This window comes from Trichechus manatus, unplaced genomic scaffold (assembly GCF_000243295.1).
Source record: "Trichechus manatus latirostris isolate Lorelei unplaced genomic scaffold, TriManLat1.0 scaffold00007, whole genome shotgun sequence".
Taxonomy (NCBI): domain Eukaryota; kingdom Metazoa; phylum Chordata; class Mammalia; order Sirenia; family Trichechidae; genus Trichechus; species Trichechus manatus.
In genome coordinates, this window is record NW_004443943.1 from 24370703 (window position 1) to 24382479 (window position 11777).

General features: G+C 43.0%; 1 protein-coding gene across 3 annotated transcripts; it reads right to left on the minus strand.

The window, feature by feature from the left end:
* Positions 1 to 11777, minus strand: MORN4 (MORN repeat containing 4). 3 transcript variants are annotated; one of them, XM_023740561.1, is made up of 5 exons: positions 11676 to 11777; positions 4764 to 4861; positions 3160 to 3274; positions 2623 to 2732; positions 1 to 2368 (listed from the first exon to the last, which is right to left on the minus strand). In XM_023740561.1, the coding sequence occupies exons 2-5, from the start codon at positions 4828 to 4830 to the stop codon at positions 2220 to 2222; spliced, it is 441 nt and encodes a 146-aa protein (XP_023596329.1). In that variant the 5' UTR covers positions 4831 to 4861; positions 11676 to 11777; the 3' UTR covers positions 1 to 2219. The 3 variants fall into 3 exon arrangements, with proteins under 3 accessions (XP_023596329.1, XP_004370056.1, XP_023596332.1); XM_004369999.2 differs by lacking the exon at positions 11676 to 11777 and having other exon boundaries at positions 4764 to 5246; XM_023740564.1 differs by lacking the exon at positions 1 to 2368 and having other exon boundaries at positions 2393 to 2732.

Here is an 11777-nt window from a genome sequence, read left to right on the forward strand (position 1 = left end):
TGTACGTTGTTAATGTGCAAAATAGTTGGATAGTAGATTTGTTACTATTGTCATAAATGCAAAATGTCAGATGATGCGATAGTCGATAAGTGACGACTGGGTGTAGATCCTAATTTAGGGCAAAGGTTAGAGGACAGAAGAATATAAAGAAGTATCAATCTTCAAATGAAACTGGGTGTCTGGATGGCACTAAAGCTTGGGACTCAGCACTTGGTCTCTTTTCACAGGCAATGTCCAGAGATTCTGTGTTGTCTACAGGACCTTGGGGACACTTAACTTCCCCAAGCCTCATCTATAGTGGGGAAATAATTGTACTTTCCTCACAGGGCTGCGGTGAGGATTGAATAGGATCATGCACATTAAAGAGTGAGCATGGTAGGTAAGTGTTCCTCATTAGCTGATTTGAGGAAGTCTTACTCTACTTGTTGCAGAGAAAAGAAAATCCTAGGAGTTGACTTGCCTAAGGTAACCCAGCAGATCTAACAATAACTGGCCTTAGAACGTGGGCAGTGTAATGTTCAGGGTGAGGAGTACAGTAGGAAGTGCTCTGGAATCAGAAAGACCAAGACACAAACCCCACCCAGCTCTGCCACTTACTAGTTTGGGCAACCTAAGCCTGTCTGGTTTTTTTTTAACATTCATACCTTCTACTGGGCAGAGTTTTTGTGAGAATTAGATATTAAGTAGTAAGGTGGGCAGTGTCAGTTCCAAGCTCTAACTTTTAGAAACACCAGTGGGTTTATATTCATGAAGATGCAGTGCAAGAAAATAAAGAAAACTAAGTATAGGCAGTCTGGTGATCTGTTTATTCCTCGTAAACACTTGTTTCTACAGTACAGTTCAGAGATTAAATAGAGGCACACGGCTATAATTTCCACCACAATCTGCTGCTGAGGAGACATTCAGTGTGAGGATAGGGGCTGAGGGGGTTTGTGTGGGTCACAGGGTAACTGTAGGCCTCCGTGATGCACCATGTTGGGATCCTATCAGTCGAGATCTGATCCCCAGGCCTGATGGCCAAGGCTCAGGGTGGAAAAGATAACTAAACTAAAGGAGTCAAGCGGTCTTCTGGTTCATCGCAGTCCTAGGATGGGTCCAATTCTACCTAAACCCCAAGGGACTGAGGTTGGTCTGACCTACTGGTCCACTGGGAAGGAACTGTATCAGCCCAAGCCATCCCAAAGGATCCGGTTCACTCCATAGCAGGGCCTGAAGGGGCCCAGATATGTCTGCCTTTTTCCCTGGTGTAAGTAATAAATGCAAATTATAAGATTACTGTTTACATCAGTTTCTTTCTTGACTATCCCAAAAAGAGATCCTGCCTCACATCTAAGGAAAGAGCGAGGCACAGATGGGGATTCTCTGTTGGAACTCAGTTAAGGAAGATAACTTGTAAAGTTGAAGGAAAGGGAAATAGCACTCTACAGAATCCTTCACAGGAGGAAGAAACAGAGACGAACACTAGTCTGTCCAGACAAAGTAGAAGGCCTGGAGCCATGATTCCAACCAGCAGTAAATGAGGGGGTAACATACAGAAAACCTCTGATCTTGACTTTCACAGGACTACTGTACTAAGTCACCCCTATCTTTTTCCTTATTTCTCCAGGGCAGCACAAAGCACTGGTCCTAAGTTGGGACTAGGGTCATCTGCCCCAAACGTAGGCAGGATGAAGACATTCTGCGTAACTTGGCAGAAAATGAAGGAGAGGGAAGCAGCAGGCCTGCACTGGGTGACCCAAGATTTTAGGAACAGAGTACCAACAAGTCAGAAAAGGAGGCTCATCTGTCCTCTAGCACATAGGCACGTTAAACAAAAAAAAAAAACCCGTTGCCGTCGAGTCGATTCTGACTCATAGCGACCCTATAGGACAGAGTAGAACTGGTCTATAGTTTCCAAGGAGTACCTGGTGGATTTGAACTGCTGACCTTTTGGTTAGCAGCCATAGCACTTAACCACTATGCCACCAGGGTTTCCATAAGCACATTAGATCTGCTTAAAAAGGGAAAGACAGAACTGTTAAAAACTGCTGCAGGGTCTATGTGCCAGAATCCTCAGAACTTTTCTGAGAGCTAACTCCTGATGGACAGGTGATGGGGCACATCACAAGGATTCTGCTCGACAGTCATTCTCATCTCAGGCCTGGTTCATTTGTCCGCCTCAAGTGAATAACTGCGGTGTCTGCTTTATCCAATACTTGTCAGCTGGTGTACACGCCCCATCAGGCTGTGAGGTTCCTGGCTGACTTGGAGGCGCTCTGGGCCCGCTGAACTACTGCTGAACACTTCTCGCGCCGCAGCAGCTTGTTGTTCTCAAATAGACCTTCGTTGCGGGGTATTCCATGAGAACCATCAGGGAAAGTCAGCAGGCCTTTCAGGAGGACAGAGAAAATATGGGAGTGATAATGGCATTAATGTCTCAGAGACCAGCTCACTACGTAGAGGCCGAGAAAGAGAAAAACTCACAGCTCTACTCAGGAGTACTCAATCGGGAAGTTCAATGCATAGGCATTAGGCACAGTCACTGGACTGCTGGACATTCATTGAAGAATTGAAACTAAAAAGGTATACTTCCACCCATATTATGCTCACCTAAGTCACCCATCCTGCTGGGCTGCAACTTACCAAAACCATCTACTCTGCCATTTTTAAACTCCCCCTCAAAGGTCATGTTGTCCTGCCGAATGAAGACTCCAACGCCATTAAACTTGCCCTGGGCAAACTCCCCCTCATACCTGTAGAAACACCAACATGTTAGCCTTTTGGGGGTGGTGAGGAGTTACCTGTTCAGGTTAACTGAGTCAAGTAGCTACCAGTTTAATAATGCCAAGGAGCAGATTCCACTTGTCTCAGAGCTCTACTCCCCAACCCACCCCACTCCCAACCAACAGAGAAGGGTCAGAGAGTATGTATGATATGAGGCCCTAAGGTCCAGGAAAGAACATAGCAGCGTGGAAGTGGGATGGAAGGTCACTTACCTCCTCGCCATTTCAAATTTTAGATCTACTTAAAAAGTAACTAAATAAAAGAACTGCTTATTCCTTGCCTGTTTTCTGCAGGGTGTAAGACAAGCTTAGGGTTAACTAGATACTTATCACTGTCCTATTTTTGATTCAGAGCCTCCCTAGCTTAAAGCTGAGACAAGAATGACCCAATACCCACCTTGAGCCATCTGAGAAGGTCAGTACCCCGAAGCCATTAAACAACCCGTTCTCAAAATGACCCAGGTAGGTGCCACCATCTGCAAATATCAGTTGACCAAAACCATGTCTACGGCCTAAGCAAAGAGAAGGACAGGTGTCAGGCTGGAATGGCACAGCTTCAGGGTAACTTCTCACTCGTATAGCATCCCTTACCTTCCGTCACCCCACCCACAAAGGAAAGAAGAGAAGTAGTAATGTTAGAGGGCAGAAAACTATTACCCTGAGCCAGGCATCTAGAAAACCTGGCTCCTGGGACCTTCCCATCTTCAGTTGCAACCATCAGGTTTAGAGGAGGTCCTTCCAAGTATGAAAGATAGGCGAGCACTTAAAAATTACAATAACATTTATAGAGCCTTTACTATGTGCCAAGCACTCTTCTAAGCACTTTGTATTTATTACCTTATTTAATCCTTATGACAACCTTATGAGGTAGGTATAGTACTATTATTATTTCTATCTTACTGATGAGGAAACCGAGGCAAGGAGAAGCTAAATAACTTACTTAAGATCACACACCTATTAGGTAGTAGAGCCAGAATGCAAACTCAGGTAGTCTGACTCTAGAGCCCTCAATATCTACTGTACTACACTGCCTCTGAGGAATAATAAAAGTATCCCTTAGCACCGTGAAGCTACTGGGCAAACCTAACAGCCTGACTGGCAACACTGGTTTAAGTTTTGTTACATCAGTAGGGCTGGGTTTACCCAGTGAACTGACCAGAAAACAGAGCAAGACGACGGAGGAGCAATTATGCTCTTGAAACAGAATGCGAAGGAGTTCTTTTGTTAGATAGCCTGCCCGGGACAGCCTCAGGAATTCTCTCATCTAAAAGGCTATATTAAAGGGGACAGTGGGTGTTTAGGAGGCAGGAGAAAAGGCTTGGGATGTACGAAGGCAAGGTCACATCATAGCTGCACAATTTCTCCTCTCAAAGCTAAAGAATTCATCAGCTGCAGGGCTCTAATGTGAAAGGAATGAGGTGCAAGTCTGCTAAAAGCTTGAACCGCTCTCCACCTCCACAGCTGTAGAAAATCAAGTCTCCCAGCTTGCTAGGACTGGGCCCAAGAGGCCTTAAAGGGCAAGACTGTTTTGAGCTGTCACAGGAAATTCAAGCACTGAACATCATTTGCTCTTGAGTGTCTGCCCTAATTTCCAGATCTTCCTTAACATCTTAAGAGTCACTGGAACCAAGCCATTGCAATGAATTCTGTACTCTCTCTAATTTATGAGTACTTAAAATATTTAAAATAATTCATTTTACTCTGCTGGGTACATTAGCATTTATAAAAACAATTCCCAAATAGCATCACTAAAGGATGTTAAAACACTTCAAATTTAGAAGCTGAAAGATTTAACTCATTTCTGGAGGTCGGATTAACAATAGAATTCTCAAATTCTTGTATTTAATTCTAAAATAAAATAAAGGAAAACACTAGTTGGAATTAAATTCTGGCGTTGGAAATGAAGAGCCACAAAGTTGACTTATATATCTTGATGTATTTATCCTTTAGCCAAATGAAATGTTCATCACTGGATACCCCCTGCCCAGGGGTCTTTCTTACCCTCCTTCCATTCGCCACGATATTCCTCCCCACTGGAGTAGGTGAAGGAACCTTTTGTCAGGGTCATGGTGACAGCTTACGGAAGAAAAGGATGAAAACTGCAAAAAACAAGCAGAGGAGAACCAGTGTCACAGGATGGCTGGAGGAAAGGACTAAAAGCAATTTTGTAGATACATTCTAAAGGCCACCAGCCCTGCTAAGTGTATACTACCTCGGGTACATTTAACAAAAAAAATCCATCTCTCCAACCACCACCACTACCATCATCAGCATCTCTGCCCAACCATTCTTATCTTCCTGCTTTTCTTAAAAAATTTCAGCCAGTTCCTATATTCTAAGACTTGGGATGGACACTGAGAGTTAATCTACAAATAGCAGAAGCTAACTGATATATCCAGGTAAGAGATCAGAAGGCCTGGACTAGGGGGACAGCAGTGAAATGGGAAAAGAATGAATGACTATGAGAGATATAACATAGGAAAAAAAAAAAAAAACCCACACACAAATAACAAAGACTGGCTAGATATTACTTTATACCAGTGGTGAAAGAATAAGTTTGTACCCAAGGATATCCTATAAGAACAACAACAACAAAAACCCACACCCGCTGCCGTTGAGTTGATTCCGACTCATAGCGACCCGATAGGACAGAGTAAAACTGCTCCATAGGGTTTACAAGAGGTGGCTGGTGGATTCGAACTGCCGACCTTTTGGTTAGCAGCCGAGCTCTTGACCACTGCCCTGCCAGGAACATTAAAATGCTCAAAATATCATTAAATATAAATGGAGACAAAGAGAGTAATTTAACATATCAAAAAAATACAGCCCCTATTTCTTTTTTAATTCGCTAAGTCTTTTCATTCTCCCCTCCATCTTTTCCAGATGTAAGCAATACAATGTTTTCACAAGTGATTATGACAATACAGATTCCTAGGCCCAAATCCAGACCTACTGAATTAAATTCTATACAGTTAGAGTCCGGAATCTGCAGTTTTAACAAGCACATCATGAGATTCTTACACACTCGAAAGCTTGCGGACAACTGCTCCAAGAAATGGAAATACTGTGCGTGATAAGCTCTCTGAACTATAAATCACCAAGGAAATGTCCCCTATTATTAATAATTAACCCTAGAGTCTGATAGCAGGCACCTGGCTGAGTTCCAAGAGGACAAGTGCACCTCTTCCTCAGAGCACTGGGGCCAGACCTGGTGGACAAAACAAAAGTGGATCCTTAAATCACTTCAATCTCTAGCTCCCTGTGGGCCTGGTGCAATGGCTAACTTCCTTTTCCTTCCAATAAAGTTCCAGAGGGGCCAAAAACATACCCAATGTTAAGGATGTATTGAAACCTCCACTATGAAAAATCAAGATGGGTGTTCCAAAGAGCAGGTTCCACAGCTCCACAGCACAAGGGGATCTGGCATATTTTGTAAAAAAATGATGATTAAATGTTCTACTAGTAGAACATGGTACATTAAGTTTGTTTTCTCCAAACTGCGGAGAAAACCTGGCTGAGTTCCAGGTTTTGGGCTGGGTTATTTAAACTCAAGAGTTAGCTAGCACAACACTCATTAATTAATTGAGCTAACCCCAGAGAAGCTTCTTGAAATACCTTTGTATCATCAACTAATATTTATTGACTACTTACCGTGTGCCATGCTCTGTTCTGTTTTTTAAATATAGTATTTAATTTCGTCCTCACAGAAACTGTATGAGGCAGGTACTATTATTATTCCACTTTACAGATGAGGAAACTGAGGCACAGAGAAGATACGTAAGTTAGCGAAGGTCATCCAGGTAACATGGAAGTTAGAATCAGAACCCTGGCAACCAGCCTTTAGGGTCCATGCTCTTAAACACTATTTTATACTATCCTACCTATCCTATACTGCCTCCCAGTACAGTAGTATATAATGGTGTTGTGGACCTCAACAGAAGAAAGACCTGAGTTCAAATCCTGATTCACTGTGTAACCTTTGGCAAGTTACTTAAGCTTCTCTAAACCTCAGTCTCCTCATCTATAGAGATCATACATCTATTCTACAGAGTTGGTATGTGGATTAAGTTAAATATAGATGAAAGTACCGAGAGCACTACCTGGTACTGCCCATTAAATGTTAGTTTCTTTTCTTCCTTCAAAAAGAGACACCTAAGCTCACACATTTACTTACTGTAATGGAAATTCCTCTAAAGTCTTTGTTCAGTATAAAAATGCTACTGACATAATTCACATAACAGATCTTGAAAAAAATTCAACAATTTTGACTAAGTACTAAGTAGATGAAAAACAAACTATGGTTGCTATCCATCTGTTCTTTATCAACATCCTATGGGAGATTTTAATTTTGGCCTTATGTCATAATGATTTTTGATACAGATGTTGGAGGCTCAGAAATGGTCTGATGTGAAACAGCCCAGCCTGAACACAATATAACTCAGTCACATCCACTAGGCCCTGGCCCTGTCTCAAAGCTTTAGTTTCATCCCAGTTATGAGTACAGATGAGCTCTGAGAATCCCCATGCTATCACCAAAATATAGAGGAATGTTCTTTTCTATCCCCAAAATGCAGGCCACCTTTGTGGAAGCTCTTCTAGAGATGTTTGGGAGTCACTCCCACAGGCCCATCAGGAATTTTCTCACTTTTCCAGTTATCGTTCAGGAACTCCATGTCCAGGGTCTCTCACATGGTAGAAGATATCCTGAGGCAAGGATCATTTTCTTCTTGTACTAAAGTCCCTCAAAACCTGTGGAGGCTATTTTCTCAAAGGTGATGCTGGTAACTAACTGCTGTGCCATCTCTGTCCAGTCCTTGTTCCACAAGGTCAGTATCCAATTTCAGGCTCACAAGCCTCTTATCATCAGCTGAGCATCAGAGTGTGCCTAGGGTAGAAGTCAACAGGACTCCACGGCAAATATAACATTAATGAGAGGAAGAGAAGTTTTTTTTAGAACTCAAAAGGAAAACTCTTTCCAGTCCATGGACTGTGGGACATAAAATGATACTCGTGAAGAGTGTACTTCTAAGCTCAAGTAGATGCATGAGACTAAACGGGCAGCTTCTGTCCAGAGGTGAGATGAAAAGACAGACAGGGTTAGGAGCTGATTGAATGGACATGGGAAATCAGGGGAAGAAAGGAAGAGTGTGCTGTCACAGTATAGGGAGAGCAATTAGGGTCACATAACAATGTATGTATAAATTTTTGTATAAGAGACTAACTTGAAAAGTAAACTTTCACTTAAACTACAACAATAAACAAAACAAAACGTGTTTGAGTAATTGGGGGGAAAAAGACAAAAATAAAAAAAACCTCTTTCCAGTCCAGATAGGCATCTTGATAGGTAGAGGCCATCTTTAGTTCTTCCCAAACTATTAGGTCATAGCATTAAAGTCAGCACATGGTATAAATCTGAACTATTTCATTCCTTCAGAACAAGTCGGTTAGAATCTGAAGGGCTATATCTTCTACTAAATCTTATAACTAAACAACCATTCCAAAACATAAAAGCAAAATATTTATACAGGAAGATTATAATGTACAGGCATTTCCTTTAAATGTTTGGCAGCAGTTAGCCAACTGTTGTCTTCACTCAAAGGTTTGGAGGGAGTTATTGTAGTGTGATTTGAAGAGTCATATTGACTACATGCAACGCCCATGGAAGCAGTGGTCCAGATATCAAATGACACACTGCATTGGGCAAATCTGCTGCAAAAGACCTCTTTAAAGTGTTGAAGAGCAAAGATGTCACTTTGAGGACTAAGGTGTGCCTGACCCAAGCCATAGTGTTTTCAATCGCCTCATATGATGCAAAAGCTGGACAATGAATAAGGAAAACGGAAGAAGAATTGACGCCTTTGAATTATGGTGCTGGCGAAGAATACTGAATATACCATGGACTGTCAGAAGAACGAACAGGTCTGTCTTGAAAGAAGTACAGCCAGAGTGCTCCTTGAAAGTGAGGATGGCAAGACCTTGTCTCCTGTACTTTGGATATGTTAACAGGAGAGACCAGTTCCTGAAGGACATCATGGTTGGTAATGTAGAGGGTCACTGAAAAGAAGAAGACCCTTGATGAGATGGACTGACACAGTGGCTGCAACAACGGGCTCAAACATAATGATTGTGAGGATGGCGCAGGACCAGGCAGTGTTTCGTTTTGTTGTACATAGGGTCACTATGAGTCAGAACAGACTCAATGGCATCCAACAACAACAACAACCCTGAGGCTACCATGTTGTGATGAAGTCAAGCCACATAGAGAAGCCATGTGTTGGTGCTCCAGTAGGCAGTACTCTTCTTCGAGTCTTCCCAGTCCAGATGCCAGGTATGAGTGAAGGAGCCTGTCTTAGGCTGGGTTCTCTAGAGAAGCAAAACCAGTAAAGCGTATACATATATATATATGAGAGAGATTTATATCAAGGAAACAGCTCACGTGACTGTAGAGGCTAGAAAGTCCCAAGTCCGTGGATCAGGGCAGAGGCCTCTTCCAAGTCATGCAGCTGCAGAAGCTGGTGAGCCCAAAATCAGTAGGTCAGAGAGCAGTGCTCCCGATCACAGGCTGCGAAGATTGACGAATCCCAAGTTCGGCAGATAAGCTGACAGCTCAAGTCCAAGCACCAGAGATGAGACGACAGGAGGCAGCCGCAGGATCCAGAGAGAGCAAAAAGCCAGAACATCTGCTTATATTCAGATACAGGCCACAGCCCTAAGGAGACTCCCTTTCATTTGACTGGCTACTCACAGTATATTCAATCTTGGGAGTGTTCACGTTAAAACACTGAGAATCATGGCCCAGCTAAGTTGACACACAATTTTAACCATCACAGAGCCTTCAGATGATTACAGCCCACAGCTATTCAGTCTCCCCAGCTGAGACTCCAGATATCTTGCAGCAGAGACACATGGTGCCCGGTCCAAATTCCTGACCCACAGAATCGGTGAGCATCATAAAATGGTTGTTTTAAGCGCTAAGTTTTGGGGTAACTTGTTATGCAGCAATAGTAACTGGAACACTCTCAAACTATCCCTGCCATCATTCTCTCCCATTTGTTTTCAAAAATCCATACAAATTTCCATTCCTTTTTGATCTAGGGAGATATACCAAATTCCCTTCAGCAGCTGCTTGTCAAAATGATGTCTATTCCAAGGACACATCAAAAGTGATAATTAAAGGCAACATGTATAGAATTCATGAGTCTCAGGCCACAGTTGGACACATTTGGCTAAAACTGCTACATGTGCCCAAGTAATTGATACTGTCACTGAGATTTTCATCTATGCTAACAGTCAGTTACACAGCCACTGACCCAAAAAGGAATTTCATCAGTATCCATGGCAATGGACACAAAATCTAGTTTAATAAAGTATAGCCAGTGCTGATGAAGACTGAAAAGCCCAATAATTAAATAAGGGATGCAAATCAGTATTTGTATCAGTTATTCAAATAATCTTTTTAAAGAGAATAGATGGCCTACAGATATCTAGGCTCCACAGAGCATCCAGTCACAAAGCCAAGATGATTCATGCTTCTAAATGACACACACCCTTTCTGCACTCTTGATAGACGGGTTGCAAAGGATCAGTCCAAACATTTACCTAAAAGAAAATTACTACTGTCTCTCTGTAAACCAATACACTATTAGTCGGCACATTAAATTATATCCCTGCTGTTTGTGTTCTCCTGCCTCAGACATTTCCAAATAGAACTCTGAGACAGTAATGAAAACTTCTGTCTCCAATCTGCCTTTTTAAAATTTTAGATATCAAACTTTTCATAAAAGAACATTTATGCATTCACAGTAATGTGTGTCCAAATTAAGAGGATAAAAACAAACAAATACTGAAAGGGGAATAGATTTTCAGTCAAGGAATATTGTTTGGAAGCAACTACTTTGACTATCCGCATATACCTTCATATTGTTCTTCCAAAGCCACCCTCCCCACAATACCACCATCTTGACAAAGTTCTCTTTTCAGTTATGTATATATATATGTAAGGCAGTTACTAGGCTTTTAGAATCCTAAAAAGAAGAAAACGAAGATTTTGATGAATAAAGATTAGGCTTGTAAGGAACCTATAACAAGAGTCAAATGTTCTTATGCTAAATGTTTTTAAACGAGCTTGAAGTAACTTTTTATTATAAGTCTTAACTCCCCTTCGCCCATTCTAATGTAAACAAATGTATCATTACCATACAAAGGTCTTACTTATTTAGGAAGAATGTTGGACGGTTAGATAGAAGAAAGTGGGAAGAAAATCCTGGCACCAGAGAGAAGGTTTAAAGAAAAAAAAAAAAAAGACGGGCGGGTAGGGGTGGGACCCGGGGAGTGAGTAATACTGCCAGAATACTATTCTATTTCATGGGAAAAGAAAATGCCTGAGCCAGGCTGTAATACAGCGGAGTTACTCATGCTGATACCCAAGCTGTTTGAAGATGCTAGACTGCAGAAAGGCCACCCATCAACTAATTGAGGCATACGATTCCCCAACCCTCGACCTGTGGGACATGTCTCCACTCGGGTGTGATAAAGGCGGGCCCCATAGCAAACAAAGCCCTAGACCTAGGCAACACTTCCTGGGCGGCTTCCCCATTCTTTCTCCCACTACATGCTTGCATTTAAACACAGCTCCTTCCCTCTCGCCGGGTCTTCTCTGCCGTCCCAGCCGGGTACTCTGGTCACACAGGTCTGCCAGTCCCTCCCGACGCAGCCCCCACACTATCCGCATGCTAACCCAGGTGCCGTGGGTTCTCCCGGGCCTCAGCCTCCACGGTCAAGAACGTAGGACCGGATTTGGGACCCCCACGGGCGGCCGCCTGGCATGAAGCCGCGCTCCCCAGAGCCTTTTCTCTCCTGCTTGGCGCTTCAGTCCCTGACCCACCCCATCCCATTCTCCTGGCCCTCTCCCACCTGCGCTGCCAGCCAACCCGGGCTCGGCCCTCCGGGATAACTGTCGCGCCCCGGCGCGGGGCTCCAGCGGCCCGGACCTTTGCTCAGTGGAGCTCTCCCCAA

What these genes read in the sequence shown, in the direction of transcription:
- MORN4 (XM_023740561.1), bottom strand. Translation starts at nt 4,830, where the DNA reads ATGACCCTGACAAAAGGTTCCTTCACCTACTCCAGTGGGGAGGAATAT. An exon ending in TCGTGGCGAATGGAAGGAGG is followed by an intron (nt 3,275 to 4,763) that starts GTAAGAAAGACC and finishes CTCTTTGCTTAG; the next exon opens with GCCGTAGACATGGTTTTGGT. An exon ending in TGGCAGAGTAGATGGTTTTG is followed by an intron (nt 2,369 to 2,622) that starts GTAAGTTGCAGC and finishes TCCTCCTGAAAG; the next exon opens with GCCTGCTGACTTTCCCTGAT.